This window comes from Halichoerus grypus, chromosome 13 (genome assembly GCF_964656455.1).
Source record: "Halichoerus grypus chromosome 13, mHalGry1.hap1.1, whole genome shotgun sequence".
NCBI lineage: Eukaryota > Metazoa > Chordata > Mammalia > Carnivora > Phocidae > Halichoerus > Halichoerus grypus.
Genome location: NC_135724.1, coordinates 87296667 through 87314192, shown reverse-complemented (window position 1 = coordinate 87314192; position 17526 = coordinate 87296667). Strand labels below are relative to the sequence as shown.

The 17526-nt window shown below is 42.1% G+C and overlaps 1 protein-coding gene across 1 annotated transcript in view; it reads right to left on the bottom strand.

The window, feature by feature from the left end:
* The window catches only part of PPTC7 (protein phosphatase targeting COQ7), a 41375-nt gene extending 25255 nt beyond the window's left edge, over positions 1–16120 (bottom strand). The window contains exon 1 of the mRNA XM_078060995.1: positions 15583–16120. Coding sequence (XP_077917121.1) covers positions 15583–15805 — 223 coding nt within the window. The 5' untranslated portion in view covers positions 15806–16120. The remainder of the gene's footprint in view (positions 1–15582) is intronic.
* Positions 16121–17526: the final 1406 nt, after the last annotated feature.

The following is a 17526-nucleotide window of genomic DNA, read 5'->3' as shown; positions in this document are numbered from 1 at the left end:
AAAGATTTTATTTATTTTATTTTAGAGAGATAGAATGAGCAAGAGTGAGCAGGAGGAGTAGAGAGGGGAGGAGGAAGGAATCCCAAGCAGACTCCACACTAAGCACAGAGCCCAATGCGGGGCTTGATCTCACGACCCCAAGGTCATGACCAGAGCCCAAACCAAGAGTCAGACGCTTAACTGACTAAGCCACCCAGGTGCCCCCAAAGCCAACCTTTTTAAAATAAAATATTCTTCCTCTAACTTTAGCTCATCTGTTTAAATACCAAACACTTAATGTGGAACATTTGGCTCAATGTGCCCTGGGGACCTTGGGTATCTTATAGACTTGGGTAGGAATTACCTTCTCACCACACAAACTGAAGAGTTGAAGGTGAAGTCACAGAAAAGGTCATTTCACTCCTTTTGAGCTGCAACAGTATCTTCCCCAAATGCTAAATGCTGTTAGCAATGCTTTCTGAACAGAAGAAAGCAACAGGCAAATCACGGGCTCACACTTACTGTGAACTATGGACAGTATGGGCAGGGCCCTTAGTGTGTTATAGAATTAAGGGCTTCTGTTAAAGCTGAGACTCCTGTTAGTTTCTAGATATGAGAAAATGTTATATAACACCTAATAATTTAACATTTAAATAAGAAAATAACAGCAATTAAAGTCTAGCTATCTGATGTGTGCCTACTTGTACTAGCCCTTTAGGCTAAGAGAGAATTTTTCCTTCTGTTTATAATTTATAAGATTAGATCTAGAATTCTGGTCTTAAAGGTTAACCTAATATTTATGACAATTAAGCTATATATCCTTTTTTTTTTAAAGATTTTATTTATTTATTTGAGAGAGAATGAGATAGAGAGAGAGCATGGGGGGGGGGAGGGTCAGAGGGAGAAGTAGACTCCCTGCTGAGCAGGGAGCCCGATGCAGGACTCGATCCCAGGCCTCCAGGATCATGACCTGAGCTGAAGGCAGTCGCTTAACCAACTGAGCCACCCAGGCGCCCCTAAGCTATATATCCTTGACCTAACCTCAAAGAGGTTACTATTTACCTCCCTGGTTTTCTCACCCCTCTATGAAAATAAGAGCTGGCCTTTACTGAAATACCACCCTCTGGGAGAGGTCAAGAGTCACATGTAGCCCTGGCACAAACACTCTTTTTTAAAAAAATGAGAACATAATTTCCTCTGAATAAGCCTGCCAAGTGGAGAACTGTCCCTTAATTTCTAAACACTAATTATATTTTTTTCCTACATGTTGTTTAATTAAGTAATGATCTTTGAGTGGTAGGACCAGTAATTGTTTTTTCTTCTTTTTACTTTCCACATTTTCCAATAATGAGTATGTATATTACCTTTCTCGGAGGGATTACAAAAACTATATAAATCCAGTTAGAGCTACATTTTACACTTACACTAAATATTAAAGTTATTCAACACAGTTTATTGAACCTTTTCTATATACATGACACTGTAGCGAAAAGCAGCTAAAGGGATTTACATGTAATAAAAGATTTCCTGCCCACGAAGCTTAAAATCAAGTGGTAGTGACTATGGCAGGGGAGAGGGGTTTGGAGAAGTTTATGATAAATGGCTGTAACAAAATAAATATGCACCAATAAAAATTAAAGCAAGATTAGATTACATCTAGCTAAAGGAATCAGGAAAAGTATTCATGGAGAAAAGAAGTGCCTGATATGAGCCTTGAATGATGAAAACACGAGTCATGAGGGAGGAGGTTGAGGATAGAATTAATTTGGGCAGTTCCCTAAGATTCTGACTAATATGGATAAAGTGCAGTAATAAAGGTGAGGTTAAGCTCTAAGAGCAGAGAAACCTGACCTCCAGGTAAATGCCTATTACATTCCTGCCAGGAACCTCTGACCAGCAATCAGCCCAAACACACTGCAGGAGTTCAGGCATAAAGGAGGTCCCCAGAAGTAAAGGGCTGGCCTGAAGTCACCCAAGTTCCTGTGGCCCACTGAACTAGTTCAACTGAGGGCTTTATTTGCTTTAATGAAGGGGGCTTTGCTCAACTGTTAGCCTAGGAATAGCTAATATCAAAGTACTATTCAGACTCAATAAAGATCACTCCAGTAAAACAAAGTTTTAAATGATCATTTGACTTGAAAAGCAGTGTATACACACTTGGCAAGGGCACAGGCTTTGGAGTCAGATCTGGGTTCAAACTGCAGCTCCAGGACTAGAGTTAAGTGTACCAAGGGTGTCCTTGGGTAGCTCTCTGAGCCTTAGCATCTTCATCTGTAAATGGGTATAATAACGGATATCACAGGACTGATGTGACGAACAGGGATAATGTATTAAAGAGTACCTGCCACAATGCTCAGCTCCCAGTCAACATGCAATAAGAGAGTTATGCCTCTCTTTCAGAAAGACTAAATAACAGCATATAGAATAGCCTAGCCTGTAGCAATCAGAAAAAACTATCTTTGATTAGTGTTTGTATCTGTGGGCACAACCAAAAGACAATTCCCACTCACAGATAATGTATAAAAGATGAGTGGTCCATTCAGCTTTTCCCATCGCACATCCACCACCATTCAATATCTCATTAAACATTTAACAGTAACTAAGAAACAAACTTATGTCTCTAAAAAAGGAGAAACAGATCCACCTGCACTTTGAAGAAATTAGTTTTCTTTTTCCAGAAGTGGCTCTGAAATAACCTTATTTAACAAATATCTCTTAAGTGCCTGCTGCCTACTATGTGCCAGGGTTCAGACTTAGATATTCCTTATTTTTTTAAAAAGATTTTATTTATTTATTTGACAGAGAGAGAGACAGCGAGAGAGGGAACACAAGCAGAGGGAGTGGGAGAGGAAGGAACAGGCTTCCCTTGGAGCAGGGAGCCCAGTGCGGGGCTTGTTCCCAGGACTCTGGGATCATGACTTGAGCCCAAGGCAGACACTTAACGACTGAGCCACCCAGGCGCCCCAAGATATTCCTTATTTTAAATGGAAAAATCTTATAACAACTAGTGATAAATTGGTCTAAACCATTTCCTTAGGTAATAACAATAATTGCAGCACCTCTATCACAGCTTTCCTGTCTCCTTTCTCCCTCTCTATATTGTAACTCCCCTTCAGGGCTGAGTCTCTTTCCATTGCTAACCAACCATCTTTTTCATCTCTGGGTGTTGGCCTAGTACCTGGCACAAAACTTCTCAATTCTTGCTGCACACTGAGATTACCCAAGCCCCACTCCTGAGTCAGTTTGTCTAGGATGGGCCTGGGCTTCCTAGCAAAGTATGAAAACCAAATGCACAGGTAATTCTAATGAGAATCATTGCTGGAACACTTAGAACTCAGTAAAGGCCAGCTGGACTTAAGCATTCCATGAGCCAGATGATTCCACCTCTGAAATGCCTCTCCCACCAAGCAATCCTGTTTTCCATCCCCAAATTTCATCCTTCTCTTGCATATCCTAACCTGGTTAATGGCAGCCCAACCCACCCACACTTGTAGGCTAGAAACTTAAGGAAGCTTCCAGATGCAAAACCTCAAAATCAACTTCAATTCCTCTTTTCTCTTTCACCCTCTTCGTCCAATTATCACTAAGTCCTATTGATATGTCTGCAATGTTTCTGAAGCCAGACTACTTTGAACTGTCCTAGTTAAAGCCTTTTCTAGTTCAGACTATTTCAGTAGCTCCCTAACTGGTCTTTTGCTTTCCTATTCTCCCATTACACTCTGTATCATTTTCTTCTTTCTTTCTTTTTTGCTTTTTATAAGATTGCTATGTCCATGTTGCTCTTCAAATACCTTCCACGTATATACACTTTCCTACTTATATATGTAAAAACATTCTGGGGGGGGGGGCGCCTGCGTGGCTGCTCAGTTGGTTAAGTGTCTGCCTTCAGCTCAGGTCATGATCCTGGGGTCCTGGGATCAAGCCCCACATCGGGCTCTCTGCTCAGTGGGGAGTCTGCTTCTCTTTCTCTCCCTCTGCTTGCTGCTCCCCCTGCTTGTGCTCTGTCAAATAAATAAATAAAATCTTTTTTAAAACAATTCTCTGGAAGGATACACCAGAAACTGATAACATTAGTTCCTTCTGGGAAAGGAACTTTGCAGCTAGAAGACAAGAGAGAAACTTTTCACTTTGTACCCTTTTAAATTTAGAATACCTTTTGAATTTTGTACCATTTGAATGTGTTGCCTCTTCAAAAACCACCAAACCAAATGCAAAACAAAGGCAACAACATCTTCTATAGCTTCCTAACCCCCCCCCCCAAAATGGAACCCAGTTATTTAATATGGCAATTGTGACCTTCAACAGTTTGGTCTCAACCTATTTTCTAACAATTCTCAACTGCCCTTCCAAACCCACTCAGCCAGCCCAAACTACTCTCTAGCCACAAAACAGCCGTAGTTTGAAGACAATCTTCTGTGTCTGCTGATCCCTCAATCTGGAGAGCTTTACCATTCTTCTCACTTGCCTCAATTACTGAAAAACCCATCTATCGAGACCTGACTCCATGCTTCCACAACACCTAATGTGTGTGTATTCGTTATACTGTTCCTGTGGCCTTCCCTGCCAGACTGCAGAGCTGAAGTCTCTCTTGTTCTTGGTCTTCTTCACAGCACCTGTCAGGGACTTACAGGAAACAACCAGTAAACAATAAATTCAGTTGACTGTACTGAAAAGTTAGAATACCAACACGCTGGTGTACAAACTTTCATCTGAGAACTCCAAAAAGAGTTCATCTTAGAGTTGCACAAGATGTTGTGCCCTGGGTTGGAGCTAGCTACAAGATGCTCCTCTCACAGACCGTTATAAGAAAGTTTGAGGGAAAGAACCCAGAAAAGGAGTCAGGGGATGATACCACAGCCAGCTTACTTTGCCACTAACTGGTTGTAGGATACTGGCCAAATCACTTCTCTAAGCTTTAGTTTTCTCATTTGTGAAATAAGGGGCAGGGGGGCAAATTCTCTCAAGAATTCCTTTTTCTAAGATCGAAGATTCTGGGATTCTAAGTCGTACTGCAAGAAAAGGGAAACTGTTTTAGAAACTATAAAATAAAGGTTAACATACAGCTATGCTTTATTTTTCACATACAACATTACATTTATTACATGAACTAGTTTTGAAGCAAAGGCTCCATCTCAGCCTTCCCAAATTTTCCTTTCTCCTTATTACACCAACAGATATATGTTTTCAGAGAAGTTTCAATAATGATTCACAGAGTAAAAATACTGCCCCATGTCCTTTTACTTTGGTTTTAACCACCTAAAATGTTAGGAGAATATGCTTCTTCTTTAAGCTAAAGTCTAATTAAACTAAGCCTAACTAACAAAAAGTCCAGCCAACCATTTTTCAATTTGAAATTCTGATAAAAGAATAAAAGATGGTTATGGATTAGTATTAATTTACTTCACTGAATTCAGATGATCTGTAAATAAATATGTGTATGTGGAATGTATTCACAAAACACCCTAACTTTGTTATCCAAAGACCACTGACTGGTGAATTTAGCGTACACGAACAAGAAAAGCAATGATAAGATCAAAGTTGCTGCTCAAGAACCAAGAGAAGTGAATTCTTAAAAATAATGTGTGCAGGGATGCCTGGCTGGGTCAGTCAGTTAAGCACCTGCCTTCAGGGTCCTGGGATCGAGCCCCACATCAGGCTCCTTGCTCAGTGGGGAGCCTGCTTCTCCCTCTGCCTGCCACTCCCGCTTGTGGTCTCTCTCTCTCTAATAAATAAATAAAATCTTTAAAAAAATGCATGCATAAAACATCCTTGTTTAGACTTCATTTCATAGAAACATTGATGACCATATTACCAATTAGTGGTTAACTTAGAGGCCATGAACAGTTTTCTAGCTCTTATGCAAATAGCTCACATCTATTTTCTTATCCAAAACTGCTATCCAAACGTTGATGTGAAAACAGAAGCACTTTTTGTTTCATTCAGCACAGCTATTCTTTTTCATCTACATCAAATGACAGCATAGACTAATTCTGATAAGTCAAAAAACCTGGATGATAGGATCCTTGAAAAATCAGAATGCACAGTCAAAGCAGTACACACATACACACAAAGAAATTCCCTTTCTTTTCAAAATAGTCTGTTAATGAGTAAAAGAAAAATCGGTACAAAAATGTGTTGGAATTGGCCTGAATCAAAATAATACTGGGTCTTTCAACAGAAAGCACTCTTTGTAGTAAGTCACTTTTGTAGTCTCTGGCAAAGTTTTTGCAGTCATTTTGTAGTCCGTGGGATTCATACCAACAACCCAATCAATTCTAGAACTATTCACCAAACTTATTCACCACAAAAACAACTATTTAAGAACCTGGTAAATTTATAAACTGTTAAATGTGACAGACTCAAGATCAACAATAAGCTTTTTGATGAGAGCAATTTCATAACAACTGGAAACGTATAAATTGGCATAACCTTTCTGGAGGGACCCATGCTAATATTTATATCAGAGGCCTTGCAAATGTTCATAGCCTTTGACTCAAGAACTCTTCAAGGAATTTATCCTAAGGAAATATTCAGATGCTGAGATACTCATTCACTCTAATCTTACTTAAAACAGAAAACTGGAAATTGGGGCACCTGGCTGGCTCAGTTGGTAAAGCATGCAATTGATCTTGGGGTTGTGAGTTCGAGCTCCACGCTGGTGTAGAGATTACTTAAATAAGTAAGACTTAAAAATAAATAAATAAAATAAAAAAAAAAAAACTGGAAATAATCTAAATAACTAAAAACAGAGAACTGGTTATTAAACAAATTATGGGCTATATGTGCAGAAAAAATACGATGCAATGACGCATGGAAATATGCTCCATTTACGTTACATAAAAATAACATTACAAAGCAGACTATATATATATATTAGCTCAATTTTATTTAATAGTATGTATACATACAATTGTATATATACAAAAGCTGGAGGAAACCACACTGACTATAGTTTAGTTATGAGTTACAGGTGTTTTATACTATGCTTTTCTGAACATGTGTTATTTTTATAAGCACAAAACAAAAGCATTTACTTAAAAGCACTAGACACACACGCAGGAAACTTAGGTCCAAGTCCCAGCTATGATACTAGCTGTATTGACCTTATTGATGAGTCAACTTTATAGATAAGGAGGGTGCCTGGGTGGCTCAGTCGTTAAGCATCTGCCTTCGGCTCAGGTCATGATCCCAGGGTCCTGGGATCGAGTCCCACATCAGGCTTCTTGCTCCACGGGAAGCCTGCCTCTCCCTCTCCCACTCCCCTTGCTTTTGTTCCCTCTCAGGCTGTGTTTCTCTCTGTCAAATAAATAAATAAATTCTAAAAAAAAAAAAACAACTTTATAGAAAAGGAAACCGATGCAGATTAAGTGGAGGTAAGAGCAGCTATTCATAGTTAAAAGATTAAATAATGTAAAACACAAAAACACGCTGTTAAATCTAAATCACTATATATAAAGCTGATAAGATGAATCATATTTTGTGTCAAGATACTAAATAATGCTTAGGAAAAATAGAGTGAAGTACTTTCACTCTTTAAGGAAAAGCTTTGTACCCCCACCTCTCAATCCACCCAAAATCCTATTTGGGATCTTATTCAAAAGAACTGAGCATCTTTTTTTCCTCAAAATTTTAAAATAAATTGAAAGAGCTATGCCACTTGTCAAATCAAGTTTAACCGATTAAGTATGTGTTATCAGTCCAATGCCCTCTGCAGTGAGTCAGTTTTTGCAAAAAGTCTTGATTTATGATGCAATTTTATAAATCGTGTGTATTGTTTAATAGGAAACAAATGATTTTAGCTCTCAAGGAGATAGAAAACTACTGTATTTTTAAAATATTTGACAACTCCCGGGGCACCTGGGTGGCTCAGTCGTTAGGCGTCTGCCTTCGGCTCAGGTCATGATCCCAGGATCCTGGGATCGAGCCCCGCATCGGGCTCCCTGCTCTGCGGGAGGCCTGCTTCTCCCTCTCCCACTCCCCCTGCTTGTGTTCCTGCTCTCACTATCTCTCTCTCTGTCAAATAAATAAAATCTTTAAAAATAAAATAAAATAAAATAAAATAAAATATTTGACAACTCCCAAACAAGACAGATGACTAAATTTTATTACTAATGACAAAAATTAGGATCCAGGGCACCACTTTTTAAAATGAGACCAAAAGTTAACACTAATTTTGAAAGGCAAATCCACAAGGCACACTGTTTTCAACTAACTAGAACTTCTCATTTGAAAAGTCAAATTTCAGGAAGGAAATACTAATGTTAACTTACTTTTCTAAAGCATTTTCCTGAAAATTCTGAACCTGAAGTCCCAAGTAAGGCCTCTCTAAAAGGCACAGGGACCTACATAAAATGCATTTGACATTTAGCTTGAACTTGACATAAGCGTTTACTCAAAGGACATGGTTGTAAGTCAAATACTGTGGCCTGGGTATAGTGCTTCTTGAGTCACCTGAGTACAAACTCCATTTGGATACTGTTGGAGCTATTCAAGTTAGGTATTGCCCAGTTTCATAAAGCAGTGCTGAAGTTCAGGAAACAGCCTCCTCCCATCCAGCCCCTTCTCCCTGCAAAAAACCCCACCACAACCAATACATGCATCTTACCTTCTGCTACAATTTTTTTTTTTAAGATTTTATTTATTTATTTGACAGAGAGAGAGATAGCGAGAGCAGGAACACAAGCGGGGGAGTGGGAGAGAGAGAAGCAGGCTTCCTGCCGAGCAGGGAGCCCAATGCGGGGCTTGATCCCAGGACCCTGGGATCACGACCCGAGCCGAAGGCAGACGCTTAACGACTGAGCCACCCAGGTGCTACAATTTAAAACCTTTTAACAAAAATGTATTTTCGAAAAAGTATAAACAGTCATGCTTTCAAATTCAATTACTTGCTCTATAAAAAAGATTCATCCAAAATCCTTTAAAAAGATTAACACATTGAGAGAACCTGAAAGTTAGGAAAATTTAAAACTAAGCTTGAGAATCTCTAAAGACTGAACAAAAAAAAAGTAGTTTTGACAGTATAACAAATGAGGAAATGACTTGAAAAATAATGTGCCTTATAAGAACCTCTTTAAAGTACAATATATGTGTATAGCAAAGTGAGGAAAATATCAGGGAGCAAGAGTTTAAAAAACAAACTGCAGGGGCGCCTGGGTGGCTCAGTCGTTAAGCGTCTGCCTTCGGCTCAGGACATGATCCCACGGTCCTGGGATCAAGTCCCGCATCGGGCTCCCCGCTCTGCGGGAAGCCTGCTTCTCCCTCTCCCACCCTGCTTGTGTTCCCTCTCTCTCTATGTCTCTCTCTGTCAAATAAATAAATAAAAATCTTTAATAAAAAAAAAACCCAACATGGGCGGCTGGGTGGCTCAGTTGGTTAAGCGACTGCCTTCGGCTCAGGTCAGGATCCTGGAGTCCCAGGATCGAGTCCCCCCCATCAGGCTCCCTGCTCAGCAGGGAGTCTGCTTCTCCCTGACCCTCCTCCCTCCCATGCTCTCCCTCTATCATTCTCTCTCTCTCAATAAATAAATAAAAATCTTAAAAAAAAACCCAAACAGCAAAATTCCTCTATCCATCAACCTTGTAATCTTATTTATTACACAAAGAGAGAATACTCAGAAAAGTCAGACAGCAACTAGTCAAATGTGTGGCTTTTTTTTTTCTTCTTTCTTTTGGTCAGTGGCTTTTTTTTTTTTTTTAAGATTTTATTTATTTATTTGACAGAGAGAGACACAGTGAGAGAGGGAACACAAGCAGGGGAGTGGGAGAGGGAGAAGCAGGCTTCCCGTGGAGCAGGCAGCCCGATGCGGGGCTCAATCCCAGGACCCTGGGATCATGACCTGAGCCGAAGGCAGATGCTTAACGACTGAGCCACCCAGGCGCCCCTGGTCAGTGGCTTCTTAAGCCTTGCTGTTTCCATGAGTCCTAGAAAGCTCTTTTACTGAATCCACAACTCTCCATTTCCTTAATATTCCACAATTTTCTCTTGAAAGCACATAGATTATGAAATCAGGCATAAAGTACTGATTAGGGACACCCGGGTGGCTCAGTTGGTTAAACACCTGCCTTCGGCTCGGGTCATGATCCCAGGGTCCTGGTATAGAGTCAAGCATCGGGCTCCTTGCTCAGCAGGGAGACTGCTTCTGCCTCTGCCTGACGCCTTGCTCGCTAGCGCTCTCTCTCTCTTTCCCTGACAAATAAATAAAATCTTTAAAAATTAAAAAAATAAAGTACTGATTAACCTTAGAACTTATATTTGATTGTTGCCTTTTAAAAAATATTTCCCTTGGATAAAATAATAAGTATATAAAAATAATTATATAAAAAACAACTATATTCCTCATAAAGTTATAGCTATAGTAAGACCCAACAATTCCATTTTTAGGTATATACCCAAGAGAATGAAAAATATATGTTCACACAAAAGCCTGTACATGGATGTGTCACAGCAGCACTATTCACAACAGCTAAAAAGTGGAAAAAACCCAATGTCCATTTATAAATGAATGGATAAACAAAATGTGGTATATCCATACAATGGAATATTATTCAGCCATAAAAAGGAACAAAGCACTGATACAAACTACAATGTGGGTGGACCTTAAAATATACTAAGTGAAAAAAGCCAGATACAAAAGACCACATTTTGTGTGATTCCATTTATATGAAATGTCCAAAAGAGGCCAATCTATAGTCCGCCTATACTTTCTGTTGCCAGGGGTTGAGGGAGGGGAGACTGGGGAGTGACTGCTAATGCACAGGGGTTTCTTTTGTGGTGATGAATGTGCTCTGGAACTAGTCAGTGGTGGTGGTTGCACAACCCTGTGAATGTACTAAATGCCACCATTTTTTTTTTTACTTTAAAAGGTAAATGTTATGACAGAGGAATTCTATATTTCAATTTTTAAAAACTCAACCACGGTCACGTCTGCTGTCAAGAAGTAGATCAGGCTAAAATTTGACTTTCAGAAAATTATGACTATATAATAATAAGACTAGTTTCCTGACACAGTTAAAATCTAACTGAGGGAAATTCCAAAGATGACTTCTTCAAAGGCTTAAATTAGCACACATGCACACTCTCCCAATGTGACTACTTTGTTATTAAAAGGATAACTCACTTTCAGATACCGAGCTTCTACCAAATATATTAAAATTATCATGACTGTTGGAAAAGATAAAATTCTACCTAATCTATTCACTTCCTAAATAAACTTTTGATCCTTATATTGTTCATGAATCCTTATAGCTTAAGACAACTACTTTTAAGATTGACATTACTTTGGGCGCCTGGGTGGCTCAGTTGGTTAAGCGACTGCCTTCGGCTCAGGTCATGATCCTGGAGTGTCTGGATCGAGTCCCGCATCGGGTTCCCTGCTCAGCAGGAAGTCTGCTTCTCCCTCTGACCCTCCCCCCTTTCATGTGCTCTCTCTCTCGTTCTCTCTCTCTCTCAAATAAATAAATAAAATCTTAAAAAAAAAAGATTATTACTTTTTTTTTTTTAAGATTTCATTTATTTTTTAACAGGGAGAGAGACAGCGAGAGAGGGAACACAAGCAGGGAGAGTGGGAGAGGGAGAAGCAGGCTTCCCGCGGAGCGGGGAGCCCGATGCAGGACTTGATCCCAGGACCCTGGGATCATGACCTGAGCCGAAGGCAGACGCTTAACGACTGACTCACAAAAACACTTCAAAAATCCTGGCCACAATCAAAATCATATCCAAAGGCTAGAATATGAAATTGTTTTCATTTCTCTTTAAGGTTTCAAGTTAAAGCAAGCTTCAATAAACATCTGGCAGTTTTATAAGAATTACTTTACAACTCTATTCAGAGGTCAGATTTTACACGGCATAGACCATGCTGCCATTTCTTAAAGAAGTGGTTTCAGTAAACTGTGGTTTAGTATGCAGAGGAGCTTTTGTTGCATTTTAATTATGAGTCATAGTGTGGATACAGAAGTTGTAAACACACACACACACACACACACACACACACACACACACACACACACATACCCTTAAGCAGGAAAAACATTAGAAGGATCAACTGTACCTGAAGAGACTGGTTTTGAATTCACCCATGTTATCAAGAAAACTTACCTAGTGATGCAACGGGAAGTGGACTGTAATGGGCAGTCTTGGTGCTAGTCCTAGTTCTGCCATTAACTAGTGGAATAACCTTAGCAAAATCATTTGACCCTCTGTAGGCCTCCATTTTCTCACTGGACTCCAAGGTTTCTAAGTCTTACAACTCTCACCAGTCTTTGATTCTATTGTTAAGCAGCTTAGAGCTGTGGGAGGCCTAGCAATTACACACTGGACAGCTCTCATACTTTTGTGTACTTAGGCATCCATGCCATATAGAGTAATGAGAGAACTCAGGATTAGCCACAACGAAGAAGAAAAAGGAAAAGTGCACATAGCTCCTGCTGGTATTGGTTTACTCCTGTTGGACCTAATAAAGAGAAAGCACCTTTGCCAATTTTCCAGGGGATAGGAGTGGTTCCTATGTCTCACCACACCCACCATAGTTGGTTTTTCCTAAAAGAAATCCAGTGGGGACTCTACAAAAATGCTGTAAAGCACCAAGTACTTTTAGTCACTGCATAATAATAGAACAGATCAATTCTAAATTAAAGAAATAAAACAGCTTTCTCTTTCTAATACAAAAAGAAATAAACAGCTTTTATTCCAGTCAAGGAGTTGTAGATGAGCACAGTGAGTTGTACATATATTTAGCAACAAACACAGTGTTAACCCAAAGAAAATGAATTATCTGTAGAACTAGAAGGTTCAAAGCACTGAGGTTCAACATAACATTATTCAACATGGTCCTTTAATGCTTTTCAGTTTACAACTCCAACTTCCAGAGAAAAAGCATTACTAAGGACTTGCTGAGATGCCTCACCTCTTTCATAGCAAGCAATAATCAGACCTGCCTGATGGGATAGTGTCAATAAAACAGAAGTCACCATCACACAAACTGGTTTGTAGAAGCCAAAGATCAAATGAGGCCTACTCAGAAGTTGTTTCAGGTGGCCCCCCAAGATGGCTTTCTGGAAGAGCTCTTCCAAAACAGGACAGTCCTAGAGAACCTGTCTCCCCTGATTTGTACAACACACACACACACACACACACACACACACACACACTTATTCTCTCTCTCAAAATGGCTCTTTGTCAAATATGACCAAAGACCACCCCTAGGTCACACCTGTCTGGTTATGCCTGGCAGTATTCCTTTTGGAGGGGTTACAGAGCTGTGGTTCCTAATCTGGTCCCTGTGGATGGACCTCTAAGTGGTATGCAGATGGACTTCGTGGGGTCAGTGAAGTCACTGAATGCCTATGCAAAATTTTGTCTCCATGCACATTTTTCTGGGTAGAGAGCCCTTGGGCAGTCAAAAGTCCTGAGGCCATGAACCAAGGAAAGTTAAGAACCACTGGTTTAGCGCCAAATATAAAACAGGAGAACTATACTGAAGGTACCCATGTGAATACGATAGGAAATAATGTCTGTTATTTGAGGTGCAAAATAACAAAGCGTGAGGTTTTTTCAAAACAAAAAGAAAATATGATCCGATGGTCAGAAGTCCCTAAGGGTCAGGTAGTCTACTCCCTTCCTCCTCTAGTCTAGATGAGGAAAATGAGCTGAGAGGCTCTTGCCCAAAACCACATATCAGAGCCAGGCTGGCAAAGTTGAGCACAAAATTTGGCAGGGTTCTGCCAAGATGGTAGGTTTATACTTTTTTCAAAATGGGTTTGACCAAAATTCCCCATATCCTTCTAAATACCCCACTTCATTAAGAAAGTAGCCTTCACAAATTTTAAAATCAAGCCTAAGCATAGGGATTTAACTCATTAAAATGTCCCCAAATCATTAATCAAATTGCAAATCTTTCACAAAACCAGCACACAGATTTGTAAGGGGGAACGTTAGTGGCTCATTATCACCTATCCTGTTGCACTGACTCCAATTTGAAAAAGCAGCACAGGTCACAAGCTCATTAAATGAAGCTTCTAAATGTAATGGGAAAAGACAGCTATTGACAGCCCTTTAAAAAAGATACTGAGTCAGGGATGCCTGTGTGGCTCAGTCGGTTAAGCGGCTGCCTTCGGCTCAGGTCATGATCCCAGAGTCCTGGGATCGAGTACCGCATCAGGATCCCTGCTCCACGGGGAGCCTGCTTCTCCCTCTGCCTCTGTCTCTCATGAATAAATAAATAAAATCTTAAAAAAAAAAAAAAAAGATACTGAGTCAGGGTCAAGCTGACTTCAAAGTGAATTTGTATGATTTCTATCTACAAGCTCCTTCACCTACTGAATCCTCCCTCACCCTCTTAAAGTTAACATCAAGAGTGTTGTCTAAACACTAAATGATTTTTTCAACACAGGTAATGGGGTCATTCATAAATTAAATTGAGAACAACCTTTCCAGTAACCCTGTTCACAAACACTACATGTAGTAGAAACAGATAATAGGCAGTTATTCTGAGATCAAATTAAAAAATAATTATTGTCATAAAAAGTTACAGGACCATTTGTTCCAATGCCAAACTGTGCCTCAGCATATGAAATTTAAAGTAGTCAAAAACTCAACCTCACCTAAGAAGTGAAACCAAAGTGACATTTGAACCCAAGTTCAATGACAGCATGTCCTTCAATATCAAAGGAAGTGCTTTACTTATTAAAGGAGATTTAATGGCAATATGATTCTATGGCATACACATTGTCTCCGAAGACGTATATTATGATAAACTTTCTGATTGCTTGTTAATTATATTTAGCCCTTTCTATAAGCTCATACGCTAGTCTCCCAGCCAAAGGTGTCACTGGAATAGGCCTTTGGAAGCACCTGTGGCCTGAAAATGCTTTAACCAATTCTCAAGGCTTTCTTCGCTGCAGTTTGAAGAAGGTTCGACCACTCTATTTTGGGTCAAGGAGACTCTCTTCCACCCCAAATGACCTGAAGTGGGCAAGAGCAGTTTGGGAGAATGCACTGCGAGTGTTTTTTCACCAGGCCAGCGCCACCGCCTGCGAGACTCCGAAAAGGATGGAGATCTGGTCACCATCGGAGCGGCGAAAGAATGCGGCTGGGCTGTCTGGGGCTCAGGACAGTCAGTCCGCTCTGGATCCCGCAGCCTGTGGCCAGGCCGTGCTTCAGGAGCACGCGAAGAATTAGAGATCTCCGGGGCAAGCGGAGGGAGGAGGGGGGGAGGGAACAAGAGCGAGGTTAGGAGTCTGCAGGTGTCTCCGGGGGAAGGGACGAGGTCGTCGGGACTGGCACAGCCGAGTGACTAACAGTGCGGTTCTGGACTCGGACAAACTGGTCACATCGTCAGGCTGTGTGACCTTGAGCACAGAACGCGACCGCTCTGCGGCTCAGTTTCCTCATCTCTAAAATGGGGGTTGTTCCAACGGAGAACGCACCACGGGCGCTTGGCACGGCGCCTGGCACATAGTAAGCGCTCCCTCCCTACAGCTACTACTGGCTCTCGGGCTCCTCTCACCGCTCGGAGGAACTGGGGAAGAACTGGGGAAGCCCCGAGCAGGGGAGTCCCCAGGAGGCGGATCCGGGGCTGGGGCGGGAGGACCCGGGCCGGGTACTCACCGAGCACGTCTGCCGAGCGGTGCCGGGCCACGAAGCACGCGTCGTCCCCGTAGCACGCGCCCTTCTTGAGAAGGCCCTTACGGAAGTCTTTGCCGAAGCCGCAGCCGGCCGTCACCAGCCCGTAGTCACCGCTGCCGCCGCCACCGGCCCTGGGGTCGGTCTGCGAGAGGCCGCCAAGCACGGCGCGGGCCACCAGCCGCCCGTACGAGAGGACCGAGAACATCGCCGCCGCCGCCCCCCCGAGGAGGCGGGGGGCCCGGGGAGCAGGAGGACGCGGAGGCCCAGAGCCGGCTCTCTCCTCAGCCGCAGCAGCGCCGCCGCCGGGGCGCTCCTCAGGGCGGCGCACAGTCGCCGCCGCCGCCCCTGCCCTACGCGCGGGGCCTCGCACACGCTCCGCTGCGCGCACCGGAGCCAGAGCGAGGTCAGAGCCGGCGGCTCCTCCACTTCAGACCAAGTGGGGTCCCAGCTGCAGCCACCGCTGCCGCCGCCATCTTCCGCTCCACTAGCGTGTTCCGGGCCGCGCCGGCAGCACCGCCCCCTCTATGGCCACGCCTGTAGCCCCGCCCACGGTTCGCTCTCAGGCCCAAGCCACGCCCCCTCGGGCTCGGTGCCTTCTGCGGTCTCTGAGGTCGAGCGTGCGCAGAGGGTGTGGACGCAATGTCTCTTGGGAGTTGTAGTCTCTGCTTCACGGTTTAGCATCCAAAACCTAGGAGGATTTCCCCCCGCGGGACCTAAATTAAGTTATTGAAAATTACAGATGGGCGGTTTGGAAGTTTCCTCCTTGTTTTAACCATATATTTTATTTTACTTATTTATTTTTAAAGATTTTATTTATTTATTTGACAGAGAGAGGGATAGCAAGAGCAGAAACACAAGCAGGGGGAGTGGGAGAGGGAGAAGCAGGCTTCCCGCGGAGCAGGGAGTCCGATACGGGGCTCGATCCCAGGACCCTGGGATCATGACCTGAGCTGAAGGCAGCTGCTTAACCGACTGAGCCACCCAGGCGCCCTTAACCATATATTTTAAAGGCTATTGTTTTAAATAACACCACCATCCCTTCAAAGAAAAACCCAAAAGAAACTAGGGTCAGGTCATGTAGTATGACTCTGTAGTACATACATTAGGAAACTGAAGTACACAACTCTAGTGACATCTCCAGAATTTATATACTGGAAGGGTTTAGAGGTGGCAATCTGGAAAGAAGAGTCGTTTTACATAATATTAAGAAAATTCGAGGAAATATTACTGTCCCTATTAGACTGGGGGGTGAACAGGGTGATTGTGATGGAGACACAGAAATGGCCACTATAGATATACCATATAGAAGTGTTTCAGACTTTGCAAATGGTTCTGCCAATTTGGGGATAAACAATTCCAGGCCCCAAATTTCTTTGTCCCAAATCTTAAATTTCTTGGGGGTCCACCTGTCTAAGCAGGTTTTCTGACCTCTGGCTTGGGTGCCCAGACAGGCCATGCAGTGCCAAAGACTTGCAAAGATGAGGCCCCTTGCTCTCTCCTTCCACGGCTCACACCTCTTCTCTTCAGAAGGACAGCCCCTGGCAAGAAAGGCAGTTCCTCTACTTTGTTAAGCTCTCAGCTCATCCTTAACAAAGACATCACAGTAGCCTCCTCCAGATTTTGATTATTATTATTAACACACTTTCTCTGAAATTGTTTAAGTTAAACACCTAAATTTAACAGGGAGCTTGTAATCTAATGGAAAGATTAGCTCACCAAATATGTGTAATATGTTTGTATGTGTGTATAAATGTACAGATTACATACCATGCCTGGTGGGGCTATACATAATCTAGCCCCTGCATACCTCTCTATCTCATTTGGTGCCATGTCCCCTTCACTGACTGGGCTCTAGCCATGCTCACAGATGCTTCAGGGCCTATGCTCTTGCTCTTTCTTCTATTCACTAGAATGTAATTTTGTTAT